This window comes from Oncorhynchus mykiss, chromosome 11, assembly GCF_013265735.2.
Source record: "Oncorhynchus mykiss isolate Arlee chromosome 11, USDA_OmykA_1.1, whole genome shotgun sequence".
Taxonomy (NCBI): domain Eukaryota; kingdom Metazoa; phylum Chordata; class Actinopteri; order Salmoniformes; family Salmonidae; genus Oncorhynchus; species Oncorhynchus mykiss.
The window spans coordinates 69,898,560-69,917,278 of NC_048575.1; the positions used below are offsets into that span (position 1 = coordinate 69,898,560).

Consider the following 18,719-nt stretch of genomic DNA (forward strand, 5'->3'; position numbering starts at 1 on the left):
AGGGAGGGGCGAAAATTAAAGGGGCAAACAATGATATATTTAGCTGCCCATGGTCAATGCCTTCAACAACTCGATAATTTCAATAAAGCTTTTGTTTTTCATAGCAGTCAGAGCGCTCCGATTTGACAGCCCATTTTATCACGATTTATTTTAATGACAAACGACAGAAGTGCTGGGGACGCTGCTTGGGTGATGCATCATCAAATGCAGTCGAATCCCAAATCCGCCTGGCCCTCAAATTTCAACTCGGAAAATAATAACGTGAACTGGAATAACGCTATGGTACGACACATTGTATAGCTAATTCATGTCAACACGTAGATAACTAGTTATGTTAATCACATTTTAGAACATACGATGTAATGTTCGTAAACACGCGTTAGTATTTTTGTACTGTGTATACAGTTGAGCGTTCATTAGCTAGCTAGCTAGTTAGCCTGCGTTCTAGCCAGCCACTTTAGCTAGCTAACCGTCTTCTGACCGTTTGCCCATCTACCTAACTAGTAAGATGTCCTATATTGCAAGCTACCTAACTTGCTTATTTGGTTATATTTGACATGCAGATTGTCTAGTTATGCAGTTTGTAGTGTATGATTTATATCCTAGCTAGTTAATAGCTACTGTTTTGTGATTCTTCTGCTGCTAGCTAACCTTAGCTAGCTATTATGTAATACAGTAGGAAATGCTTTTGCATTCGGTCAGTGTCTTGCTTCATTACTAGACGATTGGATACTTTAGTCAAACAAGTTCTTGAAGTGACGTGACTATAGAGGTCTGGGGTTACTGTTTACTCATGTCGATATAGTTGACTATTTAAACATTGCGGATTTTGAGCCCTGGTAAAATTTCTTATCATATGCCCACAGGACGCTTCCCAATACCCTGGTTACTCCTCAAACTACTGGTATCCCCAGACACATTCCACAGCAGGGCACTATCCAAATGCCTACCCTTCAGGATCTGACGTACAGCCACCTTACAACCCACAGGTACAGTACGGCCTCATGTTATGTCATAGCAAAGGCCCTCTAAATCCACCTCTATACATGGGGATTAAGTCCTAATCCGTCATCTCAAAGGCTCTCACCCTTCCTTGACACTTTGTTACTCACGCACAAATATTTTCACAGACTGGCAGTCTGGCACTCACATTCAAACCCTTACTGATGTATGCACACATTCCCTCTCTCTCCCTATCCAGGCAATGCAAGCATATCCAAATGGCCACGGCGTCTATAACACTGGTCCAGGCCAATATCCGGCAAATTCTTTCCACCCATCCAACCCATTCTACTGTGCAGAGCAGATGTCTCCCAGGCAGGCAACAGGCCAGTACCCTAGCCAGGGCTGCCCAGGACCAGAGCAGAGCACAGGCGGGTCAGGACAACCCCACACCCAGCACCAACATCAGCACCACCACTACCCTGGACCGCACTGTCAAGGGGTAAGTGCATTCAACCAGGGCAGTGTTTAAGTGTCTGAGGTAAAGGCAGTTGGGCATAATGGCTCTTGTCTATTTTCTCCCAGGCCCCTAGCTATCCTCCTGGGTCTTACACACACTATGGGGAAGGTGGTCCTGCATTGCCTGCAAACCCCCAATACCCCACTGGACAGGCCCTTCACCCTAGGCCGCAGGCTGAGGCTTGGGCCCACTCGGGTGGGTATGGGCCCTCACACCAGCAGTGGCAGCCAGGCACCCAACCTCTACACAGCAACTATGGGAACCCTGTCCGCCCACAACACCCCCCAGCCTGGCCAGGCACTGGCACTGGAGCCCCACCCCCCTATGAAGCCAAGGTACGTGTGGAACACAAGGGAGGCATCTCAAAGACCTAAATTGGCCTTTGGTCGTCTCGCTCCTTTATTTGAACATGTTGTTTCTAAAATACCCTCTAAGTGGTACTAATTTTGTTCTTCTTGGAAGAAAGGGGATAGTTCAGAAATGAACTACTCTGGTACCATAGCAGTCTTGGGTCTGAATTAATTTAATTTCTATTCATTACACACTAATTGTGTAAAAAAAATATTTTTTACCTCCTCAGGACCAGCACTACCCAGGACCCCACCAGCACCAGTGTGCCCCACAGGTGGGACCCAAACCCAGACCAGCCCCCTCCCCTAACCCCACTAATGGCAAGCCCGTCGACTTCAGCTCACCTCCCCAGATGTACAACAAACCAGGACGAGGGGGGGTGCAGGAGCCAAAGCCTTCCCAGGGTGAGCCTCCAACCCAGCCCCAGGGGCCAATCGGGCCCCAGTCCCTGAGCGACAACCCCAGCTTGGCCAAAGTCCAGCAGGTCATGGCCCGGGTGCTTTTGCTCCATGAGGATGTGGATGAGTTTGTGGGTAAAAAATCGGACAAGAGTTACCGATACCTGGAGGAACTGCTGACCAAGGAACTGCTGGTTCTGGACTCAGTGGAGACCCAGGGACAGGAAGTGGTCAGGCAGGCCCGGAAGGAGGCTGTGCAGAGGATCCAGGCCATCCTGGACCGGCTGGAGAAAAAGGCCTTCTGAATTGGACCGGTTCTGGTTCTAAGGGTCTTGCTGTTCTTTTTTTGTGACATTTGAATCTAAACCGGTCCCTTGGAATTAAATGCCCAATTCTCTGTTTGTTGACTACATCTCCTGGATCGTAAAGGTTTAGATAGACTGGTTCTCAACAAGGACTTTTGGTTTGGAATCAGGCCAGCTTATGCTACTTCACGCAGGTGTGATCAGGAACATAAGAGATGCCATGTCAAAGTATTCATGATGGCAAATGTAATGGTTGTACATATCAAGTCATGACTAAGTTATGGTGTTGTTGGGTTAGTTGTCATAACCCGACATTAGTGTCCATGATGGCTTAAAGCATCGGTTATGTCATGCTTGTGCCAGTGTAATGTAGTCTTATAATGGTGGTTTCATATAGTGTCACCATGTTCATTTCAAAGTAGGTAAATGTTGCCCCTTAATCACTGATAGGGTGAGATGTTTTTGCTTGGTTAATAAGGCTTGGATTTGGCATAGGCTAATCTGATCCTAGATCTGTGTTCAAAGGCCACTTCTACCATGAGTGTTCCATTCACCATGTTTTCTTACATGTTATGAACCATTTGCACTACCATGAGATTTTCCCTTTATCACTCACCCCAACCTTATCACCCACCTGTCATTGTAAGCAGAATGCAAACAGTGTGCATTCACACACAGCCTTCCAAATTGCCGCAGGGATTTACATTAAGGGTTGCCCTATTGCCTTTGTCAAGTTAACTGGGCGGTTATGCAAGTTGAGCTTGCTCTGAGGTTGCTCCATTAGTCAGGTGATATGTTTTTAAAAAGTGAATACAACCAAACTGCAAAGAATTTCAATAGCCTAAAACTGATATCCCTTTAGGTGAAAGACAGGATTTATGGCAGTTGGGCAGGTCACACTTTTTTTTTTAAACTGATTTAAAAAAAGTGAAAGGCAGGCAATATGGCGCTTCTGCTTAATTTACATTTGAGCAAGTGATCATAATATTTGAGCAACCAAAAAAATCATCCTGACTTGCCTTTGTAGACTTTAATATCAATCCATAGGTGGGTAACGTTACACACACAGTATCTACAAAGGTAGAGTCAATTGCTTTTCAATGCGGTCGATGGAAGAAATTCAATTAATGACTTAAAGTTGCTCAATGGAAATATTGAGGAAGTTTCAATTCACTCCCTGAATAAATTAATGTTTTAATTCCATCTATCCTAACCCTGGTATGTATGTATAGTAGTTGGTCTACAACTCCTCCACAATGCTTTTGCCATTGATTGGTGTTAGACATTGTAATTAAGTGCAGGCCTAGGATCAGTTTAGTGTTATTCTTCGAAGGACGAAAAGGAAAACTGACCTTAGACCCTGTTCAATTACTTCCTTCTTTAGAGTAATCTCTGACCTTTCTACCACAGTTTTACCATTCAAGTTCATATCAGACCAGGACCCATATCCATAAATAGTCTCGGAATATGAGTGATGATCTAGTATCAGGTCCACCCTGTCCATATAATCTTATTCATTATGATCTAAAAGGCTAAACTGAACCTAGATCAGCACTCCTACGTAGAGGCTTTGTGGATACGGGCCCAGTGATATTTTAAGGAAGAAGGATGTATTGAAACAGGTGGTTGGGGTCAGCTTCATCCTACAGCACTATGATTGGATGTTTATTTATTTCTAAACCACAAATCAAATCACTTTCTTAGATTGTGTTAATTTCTTAGAAATCAGCTACTTTGTTGATCAAAATAAATAATAATAATCACGAGTGCCATAATATCGGCAGGTGCTTTTTCAAATCGTTATAAAAAATAAACTTTAAATCTCTTAAGCTTTGCATGGATCAAAATGTTCTGTTTGTCATGTTTCTTTTTTTCCTGTGATGTTATTTTTGTGTTCAGATAGAGAACCATTAGCTAACTAAAATATCTATATTTGTAACAGGGACCAAGGTCCTGTCTACAGCGGTTTCTGACGTAATGCATGTTTCCAACATAAGATGGGACTATTTTCCTGACTGATTCAGAAATGACTACAGCTCAAACATATGAATTGCATTAAATGTCAGTACATTTTTCAAATGTGTTATGCATGTTATTGTATAGTCTTTTGGAAAACATACCATAAACACTCAAAATTAACAAGAGTTTGTCATATGATAGGTGGGAGAGAGAAAGTGAAAGACGTTTGAATGAAGTGAGGGGTAATGAAAGTGAGACAACACACTGCAAGCTGATACACAGTACCAGTCAAACAAGTTTGGACACACCTACTCATTCCAGGTTTTTCCTTATTTTTACTATTTTCTACATTGTAGAATAATAGTGTAGACTTAAACAATGAAATAACACATGGAATCATGTAGTAACCAAACACTGTTAAACAAATCAACATATTTTATATTAGATTCTTCAAAGTAGCCACCCTTTGCCGAGTGGCACAGCGGTCTAAGGCACTGCATCTCAGTACTAGAGGCGTCACTACAGGCCCTGGTTCGATTCCAGGCTGTATCACAACTGGCTGGGATTGGGAGTCCCACAGGGCGGTGCACAATTGGCCCAGCGATGTTAGGGTTTGGCTGGGGTAGGCCATCATTGTAATTAAGAATTTGTTCTTAACTGACTTGCCTAGTTAACTTTGACATTTCTTAAAGTGCAGTCGCAAAAACCATCAACCACCATGATGAAAATGACTCTCATGAGGACCACCACAGGAATGGAAAACCCAGAGTTACCTCTGCTGCAGAGGATAGAGTTAACTGCACCTCAGATTGCAGCCCAAATAAGTTAAACAGACATATCTCAACACCAACTGTTCAGAGGAGACTTTGTGAATCAGGCCTTCATGGGGAAATTGCTGCAAAGAAACCACTACTAAAGGACACGAATAAGAAGAGACTTGCTTGGGCCAAGAAACACAAGCAATGGTCATTAGACCTGTGGAAATCTGTCCTTTCATCTGATGTGTCCAAATTTGAGATTTTTGGTTCCAACTGCCGTGTCTTTGTGAGATGCAGAGTAGGTTAACAGATGATCTCTGCATGTGTGGTTCCCACCGTGAAGCATGGAGGAGGTGATGTGATGGTGCTTTGCTGGTGACACTGTCAGTGATTAATTTATCATCAGGTCACACTTAACCTGCATAGCTACCACAGCATTATGCAACGATATGCCATCCCATCCAGCTTGCACTTAGTGGGACTATCATTTGTTTATCAACAGGACAATGACCCAACATACCTTAAGGCTGTGTAAGGGCTATTTGACCAAGAAGGAGTGATGGAGTGCTACATCAGATGACCTGGCCTCCACAATCACCCGACCTCAACTCAATTGAGACGGTTTGAGATGAGTTGGACCACAGAGTGAAGGAAAAGCAGCCAACAAGTGCTTAGCATATGTGGGAGCTCCTTCAAGACAGTTGGAAAAGCATTCCTCATGAAGCTGGTTGTGAGAATGCCAAGAGTGTGCAAAGCTGTCATCAAATCAAAGGGTGGCTGCTTTTGAAGAATCTAAAATATATTTTGATTGATTTAACACTTTCTTGGTTACTACATGATTCCATATGTGTTATTTCATAGTTTTGATGTCTTCACTATTATTCTACAATGTAGAAAATAGTACAAATAAAGAAAAACCCATAGGTGTCCAAACTTTTGACTGGTACTGTATTTTCTCTATGGATTTAATTTATTCTGTCATTCATTCTGTGATTAGTTTACCTCCTTAAAGAAACCCTATGTCAGAATGACTAGCCATGAGGAAAATGAAATGAATGTATTTTGGTGAAGTTGAGACGGCCGCACATACACCCTTGCCTGCCAACTAGCGTTCAGATCTTTAAATAGATAGCTATTTTGATGCGAAAGCAAAACAGTCTCTCCGAGCCTTGTGGAAAACGCATTGAATTTGATTTATGGGACAGGGCATCAGATGGCTCTGAAGACTCCCAGGAGCGAGCAACTCTGAAGCAAAGCACCAGTATAAAACCTACACCTGTTCATCTCTCTTTAGGATCCCTGTGAAACAAACCTACAATCATTACTTTTGCTGCTCTAGAAAGAAGTATGGAGATGTAGTCTGCCTCCCTTGCATAGTGATAGACAAGATCCTTTATACAGTAGGGCTCATTTACACTGTTCTTTCCAAGGTCCGGTTCCAGCAAAACGCAGCAGCTGCAACATATATATTGTTTAATTATCTTCATTCTCGGACTGGGCTTCAAACCATTTTGAAGAAAAACTGGATTTGTATGTAACCTGCGGAGGTATTGTATCAGAGCTTTATCAGATATTTTAAAAGCAGAACAACATGTCTTTTACCTCCAAACTCCCCCCGTCCTGGAACGACAGACCCCCTCCTCGTAAGGTGGAGATTGACCTGAGTTCACCGGGGCTGGCTGTGTTGGAGCTGGAACGACTCCTGTTCACTGGGAAAGCCATCAACAGCCATGCAGACGAAGTGTGGCCCAGACTTTACATTGGAGACCAGTAAGTGCAGTGACAATACTTGTCCTTTCATATTGGTTGACACTGGAATTTAACCTAGGGTCACTTTAAGTGGACAAGAATTTTGTATGTCGTCGGCTCCATGGAGACTAATCCAAGGCATCATTTGGACAAGGCTCCGATGTGTGTAAGGGGAGCTGATCATAAATCAGTTTTTAAATGCTTGGGACCTCTAAAGTAACTTGAGTGCTGTGTTCGGTGTTGGGAAAGTGCATAGGTTTATCTGATAATAGTTCCCAATGTGGACCTCAGTAGTGTGAATTCTTAATATCAGATTGCCAGATATTTGCTCTTATCCAATCTATATAGATCTAGCATAAACGTAAGGCCTCAGTGTCCAGAACTTTGTCAACAGACCTGGAAATTGTTACTTGTTCATTGTGGACTGCATTTATTTGTTTATTCTAGTCTTGTCCTCAACATAGTTATGCGATACTGGTTTTGAATGATCTTGAACCTTGTGGTTTTCATAGGGACAGTGCTACGAATGTCCGCCAGTTGGCCAACCATCATGTCACCCACGTCTTGAATGCAAACCACAGTAAACGGCGAGACGGTGCGGAGACTTACCTGGGAATGAACATCAAGTACTTTGGCATCGAGGCTCATGACTCCTGTAACTTTGACATGAGTGTCAACTTCCAGACTGCCGCAGACTTCATCCACAGGGCCCTCAGTGGAGGAGGTGGGTGGAAGTCCAGACCAGGGGCTTGTTCAGTGGAGGAGGTGAGTGGAAGTCCAGACCAGGGGCTTGTTCAGTGGAGGAGGTGAGTGGAAGTCCAGACCAGGGGCTTGTTCAGTGGAGGAGGTGAGTGGAAGTCCAGACCAGGGGCTTGTTCAGTGGAGGAGGTGAGTGGAAGTCCAGACCAGGGGCTTGTTCAGTGGAGGTGAGTGGAAGTCCAGACCAGGGGCTTGTTCAGTGGAGGAGGTGAGTGGAAGTCCAGACCAGGGGCTTGTTCAGTGGAGGTGAGTGGAAGTCCAGATCAAGGGCTTGTTCAGTGGAAGAGGTGAGTGGAAGTATTTTTTTAAATTGAACCTTTATTTAACTAGGCAAGTCAGTTAAGAACAAATTCTTATTTACAATGACGGCCTGCCTACCCTGGCCAAACCCGGACGATGCTGGGCCAATTGTTCGCCGCGCTTTGGGACTCCAAAGCGGAAGTTCAAAAAGGGAGTTTAAAAGTTAAGTACTGCCTCATTGATTGTACTAAAGTACTTCATCGTTTATTGAATGTACTAGTTTGTTACAGAGTAATACATTGTTCCAATGGAAAATGCCTGTATAATGTTAAAAGTGTGGTATGGCCAAGTGTATGATGAAATGTGCATTGTACATGTCAAAGAATTGTTTCCTATGCAAACATGACATTTCTATCTGCAACGCAGTGAAAGGTCACACTGAAAGGAAGCAGGAGTTTCCAGAGGGGAAGTTACAATACCACACTGTGCTTAATGGGAAAAATCCATGTTCTCTACCCTCTACCCCCCACCCCACCTCTCCCTCTTTCTACCCCTTACCTCTCCCTCTTTCTACCCCCCCACCTCTCCTTCTTTCTACCCCCCCACCTCTCCTTCATTCTACCCCCCCACCTCTCCCTCATTCTACCCCCCCACCTCTCCCTCTTTCTACCCCCCCACCTCTCCCTCTTTCTACCCCCCCACCTCTCCCTCTTTCTACCCCCCCACCTCTCCCTCTTTCTACCCCCCCACCTCTCCCTCTTTCTACCCCCCACCTCTCCCTCTTTCTACCCCCCACCGCTCCCTCTTTCTACCCTCCCACCCCTCCCTCTTTCTACCCCCCCACCTCTCCCTCTTTCTACCCCCCCACCTCTCCCTCTTTCTACCCCCCCACCTCTCCCTCTTTCTACCCCTTACCTCTCCCTCTTTCTACCCCCCCACCTCTCCCTCTTTCTACCCCCCCACCTCTCCCTCTTTCTACCCCCCACCTCTCCCTCTTTCTACCCCTTACCTCTCCCTCTTTCTACCCCCCCACCTCTCCCTCTTTCTACCCCCCCACCTCTCCCTCTTTCTACCCCCCCACCTCTCCCTCTTTCTACCCCCCCACCTCTCCCTCTTTCTACCCCCCCCACCTCTCCCTCTTTCTACCCCCCCCCCACCTCTCCCTCTTTCTACCCCCCCACCTCTCCCTCTTTCTACCCCCCCCACCTCTCCCTCTTTCTACCCCCCCCACCTCTCCCTCTTTCTACCCCCCCACCTCTCCCTCTTTCTACCCCCCCACCGCTCCCTCTTTCTACCCTCCCACCTCTCCCTCTTTCTACCCCCCATCTCTCCCTCTTTCTACCCCCCCATCTCTCCCTCTTTCTACCCCCCCACCTCTCCCTCTTTCTACCCTCCCACCTCTCCCTCTTTCTACCCCCCACCTCTCCCTCTTTCTACCCCCCACCTCTCCCTCTTTCTACCCCCCACCTCTCCCTCTTTCTACCCCCCCATCTCTCCCTCTTTCTACCCCCACCTCTCCCTCTTTCTACCCCCACCTCTCCCTCTCCCCATCTCTCCCTCTTTCTACCCCCCACCTCTCCCTCCTTCTTCCCCCCCACCTCTCCCTCTTTCTTCCCCCCACCTACCCCTCCACTCTTTCTACCCTCTACCCCCACCTACCCCTCTTTCTACCCCCACCTTTCCCTCTTTCTACACCCTACCCTCCCTCCTCTCCCTCTTTCTACCCCTCACCTCTCCCTCCTTCTACCCCCCACCTCTCTCTCTTTCTACCGCCCACCCCTCCCTCTTCAAATCAAATCAAATCAAATTTTATTTGTCACATACACATGGTTAGCAGATGTTAATGCGAGTGTAGCGAAATGCTTGTGCTTCTAGTTCCGACAATGCAGTAATAACAAGTAATCTAACTAACAATTCCAAAACTACTGTCTTGTACACAGTGTAAGGGGATAAAGAATATGTACATAAGGATATATGAATGAGTGATGGTACAGAGCAGCATAGGCAAGATACAGTAGATGGTATCGGGTACAGTATGTACAAATGAGATGAGTATGTAAACAAAGTGGCATAGTATAGTATAAAGTGGCTAGTGATACATGTATTACATAAGGATACCGTCGATGATATAGAGTACAGTATATACGTATGCATATGAGATGAATAATGTAGGGTAAGTAACATTTATATAAGGTAGCATTGTTTAAAGTGGCTAGTGATATATTTACATCATTTCCCATCAATTCCCATTATTAAAGTGGCTGGAGTTGAGTCAGTGTCAGTGTGTTGGCAGCAGCCACTCAGTGTTAGTGGTGGCTGTTTAACAGTCTGATGGCCTTGAGATAGAAGCTGTTTTTCAGTCTCTCGGTCCCAGCTTTACCACCCCACCTCTCCCTCTTTCTACCCTCTACCACCCCACCCCACTTCTCCCTACCCCCCACCTCTCCCTACCCCCATCTCTCCCTCTTTCTACCCCCCACCTCTCTCTCTTTCTTCCCCCCCACCTCTCCCTCTTTCTTCCCCCCCACCTCTCCCTCTTTCTTCCCCCCCACCTCTCCCTCTTTCTTCCCCCCCACCTCTCCCTCTTTCTTCCCCCCCACCTCTTCCTCTTTCTTCCCCCCCACCTCTTCCTCTTTCTTCCCCCCCACCTCTCCCTCTTTCTTCCCCCCCACCTCTTCCTCTTTCTTCCCCCCCACCTCTCCCTCTTTCTTCCCCCCCACCTCTCCCTCTTTCTTCCCCCCCACCTCTCCCTCTTTCTACCCCCCCACCTCTCCCTCTTTCTTCCCCCCCACTTTCTTCCCCCCCACCTCTCCCTCTTTCTTCCCCCCACCTCTCCCTCTTTCTACCCTCCCACCTCTCCCTCTTTCTACCCTCCCACCTCTCCCTCTTTCTACCCTCCCACCTCTCCCTCTTTCTACCCCCTCCTCTTTCTACCCTCTATCCCCCCACCTCTCCCTCAGGTATAGTGCTGGTGCACTGTGCAGTGGGGGTGAGTCGTTCAGCCACCCTGGTTCTTGCCTACCTGATGCTGAGACAGAACCTGACCCTGGTGGATGCCATCTGCGCCGTGAAGGACAACCGCGGTGTGATCCCCAACAGAGGCTTCCTCCGACAACTCATCAACCTGGATACCAAACTGTATGGCCACCTCCGCAACACTACCTACACCTAGAAGACTGACTATATCAGCTTCTATTCTATTCTCTTTCGTCTATTTGAGCAGTGGGTCACAAACCTTTTCTTTTTTGGGAAACATTTATAAAAAAATAATCATACTGTGACACTTTCTGTATTTTCAAAGTTGAAAATGTAATTGCTGACATGCAAAACATTTTGGTACTGTACCAGCAGTGGACTAATGAAACAAATACCAAAATATAGTTTGAGTGTAATTTTCCTTTAAGTTGGTGAAGGCTATGTGGGAGTCTTGCATTCTAGTTCCCAGTATTCAAAGTTTAGCTGTATTCCATGTTCTGCTTTTCCTAGCAGTGTCTGGCTGTAGAATTATTTTTACATACCTCTCTTTAGAGATAAGACCACTGATGGTTTGGAGGTCAAACTTGAGAAACCTGTCTTATTGGGAAATAAGTGTAGCCTACTGTAACTTAAGCTTGTGTTGTACACATTTTCGGCAACATACATTTTTTTATTGAGTATTTTGTATGTTTCAAGCTGATATGAGTATGCAATTATTATGACATATTAAAGTATGTGTGAATACATTTTCCTAGTACTTCCCTGTTTCTTCCTCGTGTTGCAGAAGCTCCGAGTTCCAACCACAGAACCTGTGACTTCTCTATTTTCTCCCAGCATGACACCATGCCCCATGGCATAAATACTGTACCTCCACATCTCAACATCATGGCGTCGGTTCATCTGTAAAGGCTTTGAATTTAAATGTAATTTAATATTTCAATGCATGTCTCTTCTAATTGCACAGGGTTAGCCTATATGAAAAGGTGACACCTTAAATTAATAGCCTATTCACTCAGCAGGTCAAAATTCACAGTCTTGTCTGGAGCCTATCTCCTCCTCTGAAGAGGAGGTGTAGCAAGGATCGGACCAAAATGCGGCGTAGTTGGTGTTCATGTTCTTTAATAAAGAAAAAACTCAAACATTAACATAATACAAAACAATCAACGTGAAAAACTGAAACAGCCTATCTGGTGCAAACTAACACAGAGACAGGAACAATCACCCACCAAACACTCAAAGAATATGGCTGCCTAAATATGGTTCCCAATCAGAGACAACGATAAACACCTGCCTCTGATTGAGAACCACTCCAGACAGCCATAGACTATACTAGATAACCCCACTAAGCCACAATCCCAATACCTACGAAAACCCCAAGACAAAACACACCACATAATAAACCCATGTCACACCCTGGCCTGACCAAAATAATAAAGAAAACACAAAATACTAAGACCAGGGCGTGACACTATCCTCTACTGGCCTTTAAAGGTCCAATCCATCCGTTTTATCTCAATATTAAATCACGCAGACTCGGTCTCAACCTTCAAGTCTTTATTGAAGACTCATCTCTTCAGTAGGTCCTATGATTGAGTGTAGTCTGGCCTAGGAGTATGAAGGTGAATGGAAAGGCAATGGAGCGACGGACCGCCCTTGCTGTCTCTGCCTGGCCTGTTCCCCTCTCTCCACTGGGATTCTCTGCCTCTAACCCGATTACAGGGGCTGAGTCACTGGCATACTGGTGCTCTTTCATGCCATCCCTAGGAGGGGTGCGCCACTTGAGTGGGTTAAGTCACCGATGTGATCTTCCTGTCCGGGTTGGCGCCCCCCCCCCTTGGGTTGTGCCGTGGCGGAGATCTTTGTGGGTTATACTCGGCCTTGTCTCAGGATGGTAAGTTGGTGGTTGAAGATATCCCTCTAGTGGTGTGGGGGCTGTGCTTTGGCAAAGTGGGTGGAGTTATATCCTGCCTGTTTGGCCCTGTCTGGGGGTATCGTTGGATGGGGCCGCAGTGTCTCCCGACCCCTCCTCTCTCAGCCTTCAGTATTTATGCTGCAGTAGTTTGTGCTGGGGGGCTAGGGTCAGTCTGTTATATCTGGAGTATTTCTCCTGTCTTATCCGGTGTCCTGTGTCAGTGTGTTGGCAGCAGCCACTCAGTGTTAGTGGTGGCTGTTTAACAGTCTGATGGCCTTGAGATAGAAGCTGTTTTTCAGTCTCTCGGTCCCAGCTTTACCACCCCACCTCTCCCTCTTTCTACCCTCTACCACCCCACCCCACTTCTCCCTACCCCCCACCTCTCCCTACCCCCATCTCTCCCTCTTTCTACCCCCCACCTCTCTCTCTTTCTTCCCCCCCACCTCTCCCTCTTTCTTCCCCCCCACCTCTCCCTCTTTCTTCCCCCCCACCTCTCCCTCTTTCTTCCCCCCCACCTCTCCCTCTTTCTTCCCCCCCACCTCTTCCTCTTTCTTCCCCCCCACCTCTTCCTCTTTCTTCCCCCCCACCTCTCCCTCTTTCTTCTGTGTAGGTTTTGGCTTTTCTAGGCAGTTTTTCCTAGCCACCGTGCTTCTACACCTGCATTGCTTGCTGTTTTGGGTTTTAGGCTCGTTTCTGTACAGCACTTTGAGATATCAGCTGTAAGGAGGGCTTTATAAATACATTTGATTTGATTTCTGGGTCAAAACTAACTACCTTACTGTGATTGTTTTCAATTAAAATTGTCATAAAGAAACAAAACTAGATATAATTACAGATACATTTCTCAAGCAATAATTTGGCTAGGACTGTCTGGGAGTGGTCCGAATTGGGAGGGGGAAACTGAAAACTAGTTGTTATTGGCAGAGAGGTTTGGAACTCTTTCTTATTGGTCTATTAAACTAATTTACCGCCTGGTGATGACAATATAGTGTATATATAGTGTATATAAAACACAGGAAAATCGGCACTGGGCCTTTAAAACAGAATTACCTGGTTCCACTGCTAGATAATGTTCATTAATGTATCATCTGGGATTTACCAGCTAATGCAAACAATGACCACATACACATTTTGCAACAAAGGAGTCTCCATTTCCAATTATGTTATGGCTCAATTTACCACCCGATAAATATGTTTGTCTGGTGGAATAACAGATATTCTTACCTGACAATACAACAGTGCACAGGACCGTGTGCTTCAAGAAATCTCACATGTCAAACTGGAATCTCCTGACTTCCCCCTTGCACATTGCGTAGGAGTTGTCTTTGCAGGCTTTTTCTATAAGCGCTTCCTCCTTTTTAGTTTTTAATAACACGCTGTCATACAGGGAGACAGATCTGTTCGACCTGAACTGTGAGAAAATGTTACTCACTGTGATGTTGTGTTTACCTGTAATTTTTGTCCCGTGGAGCGACTCATTACCGACGAGACGACAGCCGGGTCCAGTCAACAATCGACCGATTATCGGTGCGTAAAAAAAGAATAGTTTTTTGTTGTTGGGTAAAACGATAAAAAAATATACAATTTAGAAAAAACTAACAAATAGTATACAACGGTACAAACATTACAAACAGTCAGGGGAATGCAGACAATACATTATAAATACCTGTACAAAGATTGAGTTTTGATTGCTTTGTTATGAGAAGAAGAACTTGTGTTAATATATTGCAAAATTGGTTTTCGACTCATAAATGTATATGTGTGTTGTTGTTTGTGTCACACTGCTATGCTTTATCTTGGCCAGGTCGCAGTTGTAAATGAGAACTTGTTCTCAACTAGCCTACCTGGTTAAATAAAAGTGAAATAAATAAATAAAATAAAAAATGAATATGGAATTTAGCTAAAAATAACAATTAGGTTGCATAGATCAATAACTTTGTTTTGAAGATGAATAAAGTCAATACATGCCAAATTGAAATTGTTATAGAATTGATATATTAATGAAAATGAATGGACTCTAAAGGCAGAAACTGAAGACAGTGAATTACTTTTGCTCATTATGTAGTCTACAGATACTCTCATCAAACTTCACTGGAACTTTCTGAGAAGTCCTGATGGATGGACACTGTTATGGACTGTAGCTTATAATGTCTGTATGTCCCACAGGAATTTTAACTCAAGAAGTAGAAGATGATGTGATGAAGCCGTTTGGAAAGACCTACATCCCTGCTTCCTATGTAAAGTATATAGAGTCAGCGGGAAGTAGAGTGGTACCTATCAGGTAGGCCGACATAAAGTTCTCAACTTCTCACTTTCGATAAGTATCATTTTTCCTCTGTTTCATGGACAAAGCAAAATCCATACCCCAAGGGGGTACATACCAATATTACATCTACACTTCCGTAAAACATATTTGCCCCTTTCAGATTTTCTCTATTTTTGCATATTCTTGATAGTGAATGTTATCAGATCTTCAACCAAAACGCAGCTGGGCCATAAAGCAAGACAATGATCCAAAACACACAATCAATTCTAGATGAAAATGGCTAAAAGGCAACACATTTGATGTTTTGGTCCAGACCTTATCCCAATTGAGATGTTGTGGCGGGACTTCAAACGAACAGTTCATGCTTGAAAACCCACAAATGTAGCTGAGTTAAAGCAGTTCTGCATGGAAGAGAGGGCCAAAATTAATCCACAGCGACGTGAGAGACTGATCAACAACTACAGGAAGATGGGCCTCCCGGGTGGCGCAGTGGTCTAAGGCACTGCATTGCAGTTGTGCTAGCTGTGCCACCAGAGATTCTGGGTACGAGCCCAGGCGCGGCGCACAATTGGCCCAGCGTCGTCCGGGTCAGGGAGGCTGGCAGGGAGGGTTTGTCTCATCGTGCACGGGCTGGGAGCTGACCAGGACGGATGTGCATTGTGTCAAGAAGCAGTGCGGCTTGGTTGGGTTGTGTTTCGGAGGACGCATGGCTCTCCCGAGTCCGTACAGGAGTTGCAGCTAATTGGTTACCACGAAATTGGGGATAAAAAAGGGGATAAAAAAAAAACTACAGGAGTCATTACAGCTAAAGGTGGCAACTGGTGACAACCAGTTATTGAGTGTAAGAGGACAATTCCTTTTTCACACAGGGGCATTGGGCATTGCATAACTTTGTTTATAAAATAAAGTAAATGTGTAATTGTTGTGTTATTTGTTAAGTCAGGTTCCCTTGAGCTTTGGTTGACGATCTGATGACAATCACTATCAAACATGTGCAAAAGTAGAGACAATTTGAGAGGGGGCACATCCTGTAAATAACTGATTGAACATAGCAGCCTATAACTGTGCATGGCTGGTCATCCAAAATGTATTTCTCAAACCTTCAAAAGCTTTACCCCTTTTAATCAGTGCCTGTTCCTCTCCTACAGGTTGACTCAGAGTACTGCCGAGTATGAGAAGATTTTCAAGTCAATTAATGGGTAAGCTATCGTATTATCATTTCTTTCCTATATAGGAATTGTGTGTATTTGATTGTTTTTACATGATTGCAAACCAATGTAAAATGATTGATTGATTTATTGATTGATCGATCTCATAGCCTGCTGCTCATCGGAGGTTCGTCAGATCTCGAGACGTCAGACTTTGCAAAGGTGGCAGGGATCTTCTACAGGCTTGCCCTCAAGGTCAGTGGTGCTGCTGAACAAAGCTAGCTACTGTCTGTCTATCTAACGCTCTGTAGGCCTCTTTTTACATCTGTCCATTTGATTGTATGTATGTTTACCATCAGTAAACATCTCACATTATCCCAAAAGTGTCTAATAGCCTGATGTGTTCCCTTGTTTCAGGCCAATGATGCTGGAGACTCCTTCCCTATCTGGGGCACATGTCTAGGGATGCAACTGCTGACTTGTCTGGTGGCTGGAGAGAACCTGCTGACCAAAACCACAGCTGAGAACATGGCCCTTCCCCTGAACCTCACCAAAGGTATGGCCCAATCCTTTCACACCTCTGTAGGGGAGTCAAGTGCTAAGAATAAGGTCAGGGATACGGTTTGGGACTGGGTCTGAAGCATAGACCGTATGGTCTGAAGACTTCCTTATGATGCACATGCTAAAATGGACCACTGGAGGGCAGAGAATACTTCCGATCAAGACAGAAGAAGAGTGGTCTTATGTCAACATTTCAATGAAGCTCATGAGGGAAACTTCATCCTGGCAACTCCCACACTTATTGTAAAACAGTTTCTATCTTCACGTAGTGCATTTCTGCTTCCTCTTGACTGATGAATTTTGCTCCCTGTGGTTGTAACCTAAAGAACTACATTGGAATGTCTTTCTTCTCTCCCTGCAGAGGCCCATTCCAGTCAAATGTTCCAGGGGTTCCCCAGTGATGTCATGAAGGCATTATCCCAGGAAGCTTTGACAGGGAATTTTCACCAATATGGAGTGACCATGAAGGTGGAATCAGATTTCAAATTAGTATTGGTTAGTGTACAGCTCTGTTGAACACAATATGACTCTGTACTGGTGTTGACTATTAACTCCTTTGCTTACAGACATTCAAGGAAAATGAGAAGTTACAAAGTTTCTTCTCCATCTTGTCCACGAACACAGCTGAAAATGGTGCCATCTTTGTCTCAACCATGGAAGGTATAATCAACTACAAGTAGAATTACAGTTTTAAATGTGTCATCCATTCAGTGAATAAAATGGGCCTGTAACAGATCACAGTGATTTACATAGTTTTTTTGCATAAAGCAGTTTGGGTGGGCTGCATAATCTGAATGAGCTATGCTGTACATATGAATGGTTGTTATCATTATAATAATTGTATTCACTAAATTGTATAGTGTAATGATACTATTGCTCTGATTGCTCACCACCAGGAAGGACGTCTAAGGAAATAGGGTGTAGTCTGCTTGCTGTCATAAGGTAACGTGAGATCCTGTGTTGAGTTTGGAACTGTCTTCCCCCCCAGGGAGGACCTACCCCTTCTATGGGGTCCAGTGGCATCCTGAGGTGAACCGTTTCCAGTGGGACCCCAAACTCAACTTCCCCCACTCCTCAGACGCTGTACGCGTTGCCTCCCTACTGGCTGAGTTCTTTGTCAATGAAGGTGGGTAATCAGATCACACCTATTGAAGTTTAATCGTTGTGTTCTTTACAGTCAGACAGATACAGTATATTGTATTGTACATGTTATTTTATGACAGTGTTGTGTTAACTAGTGAGGTTTCGTAAATCGTGAGATTTGGCCTTTTGGATGCACAATAAAGTTGTATTCTGTGTTAAAAGGCAGGAGAAGTTTGCATCACTTCGACCAGCCTGAGGAAGAGGCTGTGTCACTCATATACAACTACACACCAACCTACGCTGGCAACTTCACTGGATACGAGCAGATCTACTTCTTCTGAGATGTTGAAGTTCTGCCCTCACAACTCTATAATTCATCCCTGATGTTATTATGGGATGTTATGAGAAGTTTACCATGGGCACTAATTGTTGTTGGGCGTAAATTGCTGGAGATTGCTGTTGGGCGTAAATTCTTATTGTTGAAATGAATTCAACCTTCTGGCCCAATCTACACTGAACAAAAATATAAATGCAACATGTAAAGTGTTGGTACCATATTTCATGAGCTGAAATAAAATATCCCAGAAATGTCCCTTTGCCAATTTTCCTTTGCATTTCTCCTTTTCCAAGATAATCCATCCACCTGACAGGTGTGGCATATCAAGAAGCTGATTAAACAGCATGATCATTACACAGATGCACCTTGTACTGGGGACAATAAATGGCCACTCTACAAATGTCCAGTTTTGTCACACAACACAATACCACAGATGTCTCAAGTTTTGAGGGAGT

General features: G+C 44.6%; 2 protein-coding genes across 5 annotated transcripts; both read left to right on the forward strand.

The window, feature by feature from the left end:
- Position 1: 1 nt before the first annotated feature.
- Positions 2-4,599, forward strand: LOC110536321 (BAG family molecular chaperone regulator 4). The gene is made up of 5 exons (XM_021622055.2): positions 2-282; positions 867-989; positions 1,202-1,444; positions 1,528-1,797; positions 2,043-4,599. The coding sequence occupies exons 1-5, from the start codon at positions 154-156 to the stop codon at positions 2,514-2,516; spliced, it is 1,239 nt and encodes a 412-aa protein (XP_021477730.2). The 5' UTR covers positions 2-153; the 3' UTR covers positions 2,517-4,599.
- Positions 4,600-6,426: 1,827 nt separating this feature from the next.
- LOC110536323 (gamma-glutamyl hydrolase) lies at positions 6,427-18,519 on the forward strand. Of its 4 annotated transcripts, none has more exons than XM_036936238.1 (11): positions 6,427-6,494; positions 6,866-7,003; positions 7,495-7,706; positions 15,036-15,150; positions 16,284-16,334; positions 16,454-16,538; positions 16,701-16,839; positions 17,206-17,312; positions 17,411-17,504; positions 17,833-17,970; positions 18,150-18,519. In XM_036936238.1, exons 3-11 carry the CDS (start codon positions 7,598-7,600, stop codon positions 18,266-18,268), a joined length of 957 nt encoding a protein of 318 aa, XP_036792133.1. In that variant the 5' UTR covers positions 6,427-6,494; positions 6,866-7,003; positions 7,495-7,597; the 3' UTR covers positions 18,269-18,519. The 4 variants fall into 4 exon arrangements, with proteins under 4 accessions (XP_036792133.1, XP_036792131.1, XP_036792132.1 ...); XM_036936237.1 differs by having other exon boundaries at positions 6,442-6,780; XM_036936236.1 differs by having other exon boundaries at positions 6,440-7,003.
- The last annotated feature ends 200 nt before the right edge of the window (positions 18,520-18,719 follow it).

What these genes read in the sequence shown, in the direction of transcription:
- LOC110536323 (XM_036936236.1), top strand. Translation starts at nt 6,825, where the DNA reads ATGTCTTTTACCTCCAAACTCCCCCCGTCCTGGAACGACAGACCCCCT. An exon ending in TCTACAGGCTTGCCCTCAAG is followed by an intron (nt 16,539 to 16,700) that starts GTCAGTGGTGCT and finishes CCCTTGTTTCAG; the next exon opens with GCCAATGATGCTGGAGACTC. An exon ending in AATATGGAGTGACCATGAAG is followed by an intron (nt 17,313 to 17,410) that starts GTGGAATCAGAT and finishes CTTTGCTTACAG; the next exon opens with ACATTCAAGGAAAATGAGAA.
- LOC110536321 (XM_021622055.2), top strand. Translation starts at nt 154, where the DNA reads ATGACAAACGACAGAAGTGCTGGGGACGCTGCTTGGGTGATGCATCAT. An exon ending in AGCCACCTTACAACCCACAG is followed by an intron (nt 990 to 1,201) that starts GTACAGTACGGC and finishes CTCCCTATCCAG; the next exon opens with GCAATGCAAGCATATCCAAA. An exon ending in CACCCCCCTATGAAGCCAAG is followed by an intron (nt 1,798 to 2,042) that starts GTACGTGTGGAA and finishes TTACCTCCTCAG; the next exon opens with GACCAGCACTACCCAGGACC.